This window comes from Lutjanus erythropterus, chromosome 16 (genome assembly GCF_056507025.1).
Source record: "Lutjanus erythropterus isolate fLutEry1 chromosome 16, fLutEry1.hap2, whole genome shotgun sequence".
Classification (NCBI taxonomy): Eukaryota; Metazoa; Chordata; class Actinopteri; order Lutjaniformes; family Lutjanidae; genus Lutjanus; species Lutjanus erythropterus.
In genome coordinates, this window is record NC_139332.1 from 36,431,201 (window position 1) to 36,441,127 (window position 9,927).

A 9,927-nucleotide genomic window follows, 5' to 3' on the forward strand; every position below is an offset into this window, starting at 1 on the left:
GAGTAGAATAGATAAACCAAGTCTCAGCTGAGCGTCAACAGTCTGAAACCAAGCGGTCTGTGGAGGACAGAGAAAAGGACTGAACTGAGGCTCCAAACAGAGGACATCATGAAAACTGTCCGTAACAGACACTGGTAAGAAATATTATCACTGCACTTTATTTTGAAACAAACGGCCAAAAGTATTGTTTTATTATTATTATTATTTGGTTTTTTTTTCCATTTTCTGTCTGTCTGTGCAGAATAATCAGAGAAAGTCTTTTTTATTATTAAATATGACAGTAAATAAACTGTCAGGCTGCAGGACTGAAGATTTCTGCAGAATAAAGAAGCGACAGCAGAAGAAGAAAAAGAAGAAGAAGAAGAGGAAGAAGTGTGTTTTTGTTTAGATTCACTTGTGCAGGATTGTGTCTGTGGCAGCAGCACTGACTGCACACATGACGAACACATGAACTGACGCGCCGCTGCAGTTTCGTTACTCAGGAAATCATCTGGTGTCCAGAATCGAAACTCCGCCGCTCTGAACAGGGGCGGGGCCAAATAACCTTCAGATTACATTAATAAATGATTTAATATTTAATATAAAATAAACCTCATGACCTTTTATTAAGTTTACACAGTGAATATGAAGAATAAACATCTGAAACAGGATTGGCCTGTGGTTTTAAAGGGCCAACGTGTAAAAAAATATTCTAATACTCAAATAAATCTAAACTTAATATGTAAAAAAAAAAAAAAAAAAAGTATTTGTTTTAAATCAACAATAACATAATTCCTAAAACAAAATATGAACATATAGCATATCAGAAATCTGCTGCGACCACACCCTGTATTAGAAACTAAAACCTTCTGGACAAATACTGAACAAAATTACTTGATATAATATCATATAGTTTATATTTGTGAAAAACTCCTTATGTATTTTAAAATGGAACTCTATCATCACTGAAACTATTATATTATTATTTATTATTATATTAGAGCAGCAACAATTAATTGATTAACTGATTATTAAATGAATCTGCATCTATTTTGATAATGGAGTCAGAATCTGTTTGAATATTTTTTAAGGAAAAAAGTCAATATTGTCTGATTTCAGCCTCTTAAATGTGATTTTTTTTTTTTTTTTTTTTTTTTTTTTTTACAAACAACTATTAATCGATTAATCAAGAAAAGAATCAACAGATTCTGTTTTCTTTATTCTTATTTATAGGCCTATATTTAAAAAAGAGTCTAAAAATGATATCAGTGCTGTGAAACAAATTAATCATTATAAATATGTATTTATTTATTTATAAAAACAGAATTTAATTAATCTATTTAAATTATCCCAAGCAGGTTTTGTCTGCATTATGTTCTGTGAAATAAGTTTTCACATCGGTGTAATGTGATTCCTGTGTGACGGATTGTGGGCAGAAGAAGCAGCGCTGGAGTCTTTTTAAAGATTTATTGTTGCTTCTTTTTCTTCTCATGATTCTCGTGTGTGTTTCAGGTTTTTCATATTTCTACACTGTCTCCTGGTTGGCAGGTTAGTTGGTGAGTATCGATCTGACATTATGTTTGTCTCTTTGTTTGTTTCATCTTTTCTCATTAGAACAAATAAAGGGATATTTTTGTACAATCAGTTTAAATTGTAATCACATTACTTTCATAATAAATCACTGCCTGACTTGAATGAATTTGTCAAGTTTGTAGAACAAGAAATAAAATAAGTCTGATATTTGCTGAGCCAGATTGTACAGGAAGTTAACTATATTAATTGCCAAATAAGAATTGAATGATTAAACATATATTGATTGAAAATGAATCAATTAATCAATCATCTATAAATGGCATTAACTGTGCCTCATTTGACATTGTTTTATCTGGTGGAGCCATTTATTGGATAAGGAAACTTCAAATTAAACTTAAAATAAGAAAAAAGGAGAAAAAAAAACAAGAAAAAAATGAAAATGAGGGAAAATGTGTGCTTTTTATTTATTAATGATTAATCAGTTATTAGAATTTTCAACTATTGGCTACAGAAAATGCAGAAGATTTGCAAACTTAATGGGAAACAAAGTCTACTTAGAGACAGGTGACACATTTTGAAACATGAAACTCGTCTCTTCTGTAACCAAACATGATTTCTGTTGATTAAAGCACAGGAATGTGATTTATTTCGATGAAGAGGAGAATTAATCATTTTGCATATAAATATATCATTTGCCTCGGCTGTAAAGTGCTGGAACAGCTTGAAAATACTTGAAAACTTTGGGCAAATTTTAATTAACATGTGTAAATCTGATTTTGAGGACCTCAGAGTGGACAAAGTCACTGTGATTTCTGATGGGGGATGAACCGAGGTCCTCTCTGTTAGTGAGGAGATCTTCCTCTGTTTCCTCCTTCATCGCCTCTCTCCTTCCAGACTCCTCTTCCCTGTCCTCCACCACCTTCTCCGAGTCTGTCATCTCCATGGTGGGGAACCAGGCGGTCCTTCCCTGCAGCTGGAAGTCCCATCTGGGGGACATGGCCCCGTCCAACTGCCACATCCAGTGGAGGAACCCGGCCGACACGGTGTTCGAGCTGCGGGGGGAGCAGAGGTGGCAGGCGGAGAAGTTCGAGGGCCGGGTGGAGGTTCCCGAGGAGAGGCTGGGGTCCGGGGACTGTTCCCTGATCATCAGGGACGTTCAGATCGGAGACACGGGGAGATATGAGAGCTTCATGGTGGTGGACGGAGTGAGGTCCAGGAAGACCAAAGTCTTCATCCAGAGTGTCAAGCTGTCGGTGTTCGGTCAGTCGGAGTTTGGATGACTTTTCTTTTTCATGTTTTCTCAGATTTTCCATTTCTCTTCTGTTCTATTATTATTCTGTCTTTTCTCATCTGTTTTTTCTTTATTTTCTTTAATCTGTCTGAAGTCTCATCATCTTTTCCTGTATTTTTACTGATGTAATTTTTCATTGTCATTTGCCCTCATGTCTGTTTCTTCCTTTGTCTCTTTCCAATCTGTCTATGCTTGAATTTAATAATCCTTTCTCTTGTCTTCGTCGTCCACTTTGTCTCATTTTTTCCTGTTATATTTTCTTCTTGTTCTACTTTGGGTACCCACACGATTCTCATGAATGACTATTAACAGCTAATTTCGCCAAAAAGTTTTCACGCATGTTTCTTTCTGACCGTTCGTTTGGTTTTCCCTTCCCGTCCAGAACTTGTTGTCCGTCTAATTTCTGCTTGAATCTATGTGAACGCAGCATAAAAGTTTTGGGTACTTTCAGTGGAAATGCGGTGTCTGTAGTTTCATTTTTATTAGACTTCAACAATGCTGACGTCTCCACTCTGGACTCTTTTAATCTGACTGTTGGTGAATTTCTTTTTCCATCTAGATCATAAATCACTTCAGTCTCGTGGTCCAGGTGAGGACTTGGTTCTGAGTCTCTACACCCGTCACTCCATGAGGGTCGTCTTCCAGGGCAGGTGAGCTCCAGCCCTTTTTTCTGTTAAAGTAAAATTAATACAATTTAAGAAAAAGCTTAAATTCACATCCACTGACCTTTCATCCTCCTCATTTCATCTTTTCATGTCACTTCCTCTCATCTCTTTGTTCTCTTTGTTTTTTCCCCCACAAAACTCCCACAAAATGATTGTTTGCGTCAAACTAAAGCAAATTACAAGCTGGTAGTAAAGTTATGAGTCAGCCCATGAAGTCTGCTTACAAAATACAGAGGTTAAATACAGACACACCCCTGAGGGTTTGGAAAGAAAAAGACTTTCCAATGCAGGTGGATGTCATTTTAGAATTGGAAAAAATACTTGTATCGGATTCATCTTTTGTTGTTTTAAGCTGCACAGTGAACTCAGGATCTGTCAGGATCTTTGTCTCTTTTGTTGCCTCCATGCAGCAACAACCAGTCGTCCTCTGTGAGGAGTCACGTTATTCTTCTCGCTGAGCAGAAATGAAAATAAAAAAATGGCAATCATAAAGAATTTTAATATCAGTCAGAGGTCTGGACTCAAGTCAGACTCGAATTTAGACTCGACTTGGACTTTAACACCAATTTCAAGTTGCACAAAGAACAGTAAGTCAAACCTCTGGTGGTGTTACATTTGGTGATGATGGCTTGTTCAAAGCTCGAAACTCAAAGTTTAGGATTTTGGACTTGAGTGCAAAGAACTGAGACTAACTGCCATTTGACACCACATGCAGCTCGTGTGCAGCTCAGCTGCTGTTCGTCTGCTGTGCTGCATCTGCTGCAGACTAAGTATGTCACTTAGAGTGGTAGCAGATTGTGTGTATTTACACCAGATGTGAATGCAGCACGTTGTGGCTGCAGCAAATATAGAATAGAGTTCTACCTTTACTGTGTGCTGCAAACCTGCTGCTGCACACAAAACAGTATTTAAACACCTATTTAAAAATGTTTTAAAATGATGTCCTACACAGTATCTGATTATTTTTAATCATATGTGCGTCTCCTATATTTCTCCTGGCTGAAAACAAACATGAATATGAAGCTTTCCTGTCTTATTTTGTGGAGGTACTGGTTGAATTTGAAAATATTTCACTAGGTTGATTTAACTGTATGCTCAAATAGGTTTCTGTGATATTTTTCACTTCTGTGTTCAGGGCGTCTCCCGTTCTCGCTGCTCACCAACCACCCACAAACACCCTAGCAACCAAGGTCGCCCTCCTTACATCACATCCTGTTTGTTGTCGTCCTGTAGTTAAATTAATTCAGATGAGAAATGGACAAGGAAAGACAGAAAGAGTTCTGTGACTCACAGAACCAGCTTTACTTCTCCTCTACTCGTTGTATGTTGGTTGAGAACACAAACAGAGTGTTCTGAATGGAGTCGGTGTAAAATAACATTCAGCTCGACGTGCTGCATGCATGTCGCTGCTGTACTGCATGCAGTGTGAAACAGCTGTTACTTGTGACTTGCAAAAAACAATGAGTTGGCTCCACCTCTGCAGGATGTACCCAGGACTCATGAAAACCAGTGATGATACTTGTTTTACTTTTGATTTTCAAGAACTGAAAACTCACTCATTTTACACAAAAATATGAAAGTCTGCTCACATGTTCTGTTCATTTCTGTTGCAGTAAAGTGGGATTATCAAGCAGACAGACTGACCAATAAAAACCTACCAATCCTACCAAATCACAGCACCATCTAGTGGACAGAATGAGGAATTTATTTTAATATTCTAGAATGAAAATGTTTTTTTTGCATTAATGTTTTATATAAATAGGATAGACACTTGGTGTCAGCATGTTGGTACAATATTGCCATGCTAATTTCATGATCCTATCCTGTATTGATTTTCCCTCTCCTGGTTAAGAAAAGCTCAGTCACCAACATGTTGTTTCTCCACTCAAACACTTGAGAGTTTGTGTGGCTCTGATGAACAGTGCAGTCTCTGTGAGGCCTTCATGGTGTCTGTTCTGTCCTCAGTCTAACAGTTGGTGACCTGTGTTTCACAGGAACAGCTCAGAGTGGACAGACCTGTGGATGAGGGGGGACGAGGACAGTCACCGTGTGCAGAAGCATCCTCTGAACGAGGAGCTGACCATAAAGAAGTTAACGGACGCGGACGAAGGGACGTACAAAGTTCTGGATCAGCACGGCCTCGCTGTCAGCACTGTGCAGCTCTCTGTGGAAGGTGAGAGGAAGACTTCACTGAAACACAAGCATGTGACATGACGTCACACCGTCCCCAGTCCACTGTGAGCAGGGATTTTCTTAAACGTACAAGTGGCCTTTCAGGTTTCGCTTCATTAACTTTCAGTAGAGAGAGAAAATGTCCCACATCTGCTCTCTGTCTCTGCCACACATGAACTACCCTTCCTGTCCTGCAGAAGCCCCTGTGTGCCTGTCCTCCCCCACCCACCTGCACACCTGCTCCCACTTCCTCATTAAACCTTGCAGTACACAGTATACAGGCATCAATCCATTGTAAGTCCGAAGTCCAGTTCTGAGTCAGTATTCCCAACTTCCTGAACGCGTTCCAGTGTATCCGCTCGGGAAAACATGGACACCTGCTGCAAACTGCACATGCAGGGTTTCATTCCAACCCAACACTGCAGCAGCTGAGATAAAGAGACAGGACAAGTGGGTTAGTACAGACATGTGTCACAACTGACCCTTCGTTAAGCCCCACCCTCCTTAGTTACTGTTGCCATGCCTGCCAAGCTTTCCTGCATCTGTGCAGGTTACAGTGAAGGCAGTAAGCATTGACAGATGAGGCCCTTGAAACTTTAGAATGTAGTATTTCTTCTGTTATTGTGCGAATTAATAAACGAAAAAATAATAACAAAAAAACTGACGTAACTGCTCTGTTTTACAGAAAACTCTTCATCTCTCAAATTCCAACAAACTTTGGACAAACAAGCACCAACAGGTAAGAACATTATTTAAAAATGATATTCTGGCAAATGCAGCAGACCTGAAGAAGATTCACATGAGGGGAAAATGTTTAAAAACTAAATATTCTTGAACTGGATTAACCCCGTGTCTCCGTCCTCTGATGTTTTTCCAGATGATGCTGCCAAAAGCAGCCATTGTTCAACTCTTCTCGTCTTCTCTGTTCTTGTTGCAAGTTTCCAAATTCTTCACCTCCTCTGAGAAAATAACCCTGTTCAGTATAATGAACTTGAGATGTAAATGTTCTCTTGGTGTCATTTATCATCATCATCATTATCATCATCGTCATCTTCATCGTGTTTCTGAACTGCAGCACTGAGACGTGACGTGAGCCCGGTCAGCTGTGAGTGAGATCGTGTCGACTGTAAGTTAAGGACAGAAAGAAGATCTGAGTGTGAGTGAAGTTTGTATTTTTTGCTTGAGAGGCTCACAGAGAACAAAATTCCTTTAAAGGAGCAGTTCAGCATTTTTGGAAATCTGTTTTCTTGCTGTGAGTTTTACTGTAGATGAGTGTGTAGAAGCAGAGTCGAGAAAATTAAATCTTGAGAGTTTGATGAAAACATTAAAACCACTCACACATCTGCCCAGTCAATGTGAAGCTACAGTTGACATGGTTAGCCTAGCTTAGCATGAAGACTGGAAGCAGACGGAAACAGTCTGTATGGAGTCATAGAAGAGCCATAAAAAAAACAAAAAAACAATAAGTCTGTAAAAGAATAAAGCAAGAAATGTGAACATCTAAAGAAAAAAATATATATTTATATAATTTTTGCATATAAATTGTTCTATAATGAGTTTATTTATTTCTGTCCCAGACAGTGCAGGAAGTCCCGCCCAAAGCCAGTTGATTGACAACTTGGCCCTTTAACAAATAGCAAATGCAACAGAATAAATAATAATGACAATAAATAAATGGTATTATATTAAAAAAATAATTATTTAAAAACATACAGAAAAAAATGTATGTGCAAAATATATACTTTTAAATAAATGTGAAAATAAATGAAAATGGTTATAATTATTCTTTTGTATTTTATTATTTAGTCTTATATTTCCAAATTATTTATTCTTTGTCATATTTCTACATTTCTTGTTCTATTCTTCTTCTTCTTCTTATTATTATTATTATTATTTCTTTTTTTATGGCACTCCAAAAACTCCGTAAGTCTGTTGAGAAGTTCAGAAACTCAACTACCAACAGCTCTGAAGAGAAATATTTAGGATGCTAATGAGCTCTAATTTGTTTAATCACACAAGTAAAAACAGCATTTCTTGTTTTTTTTTATGGCACAATATGTTCTGCAAGATGATTTCTCAGTAAATAAAAACATGAATCATGAAGGGTTCTGAGAGATTAGCAGTAGAACGGTTCTTGTTCTCATGCAGTTTTACACAGAATTTTAAATAAGGTCATGATTACTGATCTGTTTTAAATAGTAGCTGGTTTGAACAGTATTTGATTTCAATTTAACAACTTTGTTGCTCGATTTAAAAACTTTTCAGACTAGAGATTTATTTTTTTAATTTCGAAAAGCACCTAACAACACATTTAGCTACTTTTAATTGTGGCTTAAATGCTAAAACTCACAAATGTTCCTTCTGAATGACACAAATGATAAACCTGATTGATTTCATGCCTTGTTATTCTTGTTATTGTGAACTACAAATGTCAGCGTGGCTCAACTGTGTGATGTTAAAAATATGAATGTTTATTTATATCTAATCTTCTTAAACATGTGTACATATAAAATATGTGATTTGAATATTATGAATTTTACAGAATGACAGTTTCATGTCGTTATGAGCATCGACCTGCATGTAGCAACTTTTCCTGAGAATTAGACGGCAACACTGAGTGAAACTGAAAATACGAAGCTTCCTTTATGTCTTAAAAGTCTTAAACCCCTCAGCTGAAACAGAGACGGAGCAGGGACCCCCTGCTGAGCTAGCAGCACGGCTAATGTTAGCCGCGTTAGCTTCACCCTCTGCTCTTTAACAGGTAGTGTCTGAGGTGGACGGTCTGTCAGAGTCTGTGTGTGAAGTAACAAAATGATCCACTCGTACACTTGGAATAATAATCCAGCTGATTGGCCGACATGTTTCTGCAACACGTAGCTGATAGGTTCACTGTTCTGGAGGTGCAGCACAGTCATTTAGTCGCTTATAACTCACATGATCGCAGGAGGATTCATGTGTAGATTTTTGTCTGTTTTGTAAATTAAATGTTTGATTTGTTTGTTCTACAAAAAAGCTGATTTATCTTTGCTGTGTCTCATGTTTGAATGTTTATTTCAGACATATTTGAACTTTTAATTTAAGAAAAACTTTCAAAAACATTTAATAATTTGGAAGGCACACAAAACTTAAAAAGCAACGTACAGAAGTGGTTAGTAAAACTTTTTCAAAACTTAAGAATTTAAGTTGGGCTCTACGTTGCCTTGAAATTTTGTTGTAAAACTCTTTATGCTTTATGTCCTTTTAGATCCCTTTTTACCAGGGGTTTTCAACAGGGGGCTGGGACCCTTAGGGGGTCCTCAGAGTTACTGCAAGGGGTCCTCCAAACTATTTACTGATAATTTTGTCTTTTTTTCACTTTTTCAAAAGTTAAAATATGTTTGAAAAAAGACATGAACATGAATCATCATAGAAAAATCAGTCTAAAATACAAAAACAAAAAAACATTTAATTTACACAACAGAAATATAAATCTACCCATGAATCCTCCCACGATCATGTGAGCTACAGCTTACTAACTCACTGTGTCTCCTCCAGAACACTGAACTAGTCAGCCGCATGTTATTGAAACATGTTGTCCAATCAGCTGTATTATTATTAAAATGATGACTCTGACAGACCGTCCACCTCAGAAGCCGTGACAGTGCAGAGAGCGAAGCTAACGCAGCTAACGTTAGCCGTGCAGCTGACTCAGTGGGCGGTTCCTGCTCCGTCTCTGTATCTCTTGATCGCTCCTCTATACTAACAAACTGTTATTTCTACATATTTTAACCAGTAATTATGATAAAATAACAGAAATGATAAAATTGTAATAAGATAATGTTACTTTCCATGAGAATCAATCTTATCTTTTTGTAGTGTATTTATATTTGTTGTGATGTAGATGGACACAGTCACCTAAAATCCAATAAAGAGTAAACAGTCATGTTGTGTTTCCATTATTCATTGTTAAACTCCACACTGGAATGACTTCACAGACACGTTCACACAAATAAAAGCAACAAGATGAACTCAGTACAGCGACACAGAAACGAGCAAAGGCACAAAATGACTTTAACATTGAAAGAATGAATCTTTAAAGGAGCAGTCCGCTCATATTCTGTATGTTTCTTCATGTTCAAACAGTGAATGTATCAACTGACATGTATTGTGAGTCTTTTTTTTTTTTTATTTATGAAACTATATGTTTGTGTTTTTAAAGATTTATGTTTTCACTAAGAACTAATGGAGCTTGGAGCTGAGAGCCACAAACAGGAAGTCAGACAATATTTAGAGACACGTTGATGGTTT

At 37.2% G+C, this 9,927-nt stretch overlaps 1 protein-coding gene across 1 annotated transcript; it reads left to right on the forward strand.

Moving 5' to 3' along the window:
• Positions 1-13: 13 nt before the first annotated feature.
• igldcp (Ig-like domain-containing protein) lies at positions 14-7,420 on the forward strand. Its single transcript, XM_084738865.1, has 7 exons — positions 14-134; positions 1,492-1,535; positions 2,407-2,772; positions 3,363-3,453; positions 5,463-5,641; positions 6,326-6,379; positions 6,518-7,420. The coding sequence occupies exons 1-7, from the start codon at positions 109-111 to the stop codon at positions 6,601-6,603; spliced, it is 846 nt and encodes a 281-aa protein (XP_084594991.1). The 5' UTR covers positions 14-108; the 3' UTR covers positions 6,604-7,420.
• The last annotated feature ends 2,507 nt before the right edge of the window (positions 7,421-9,927 follow it).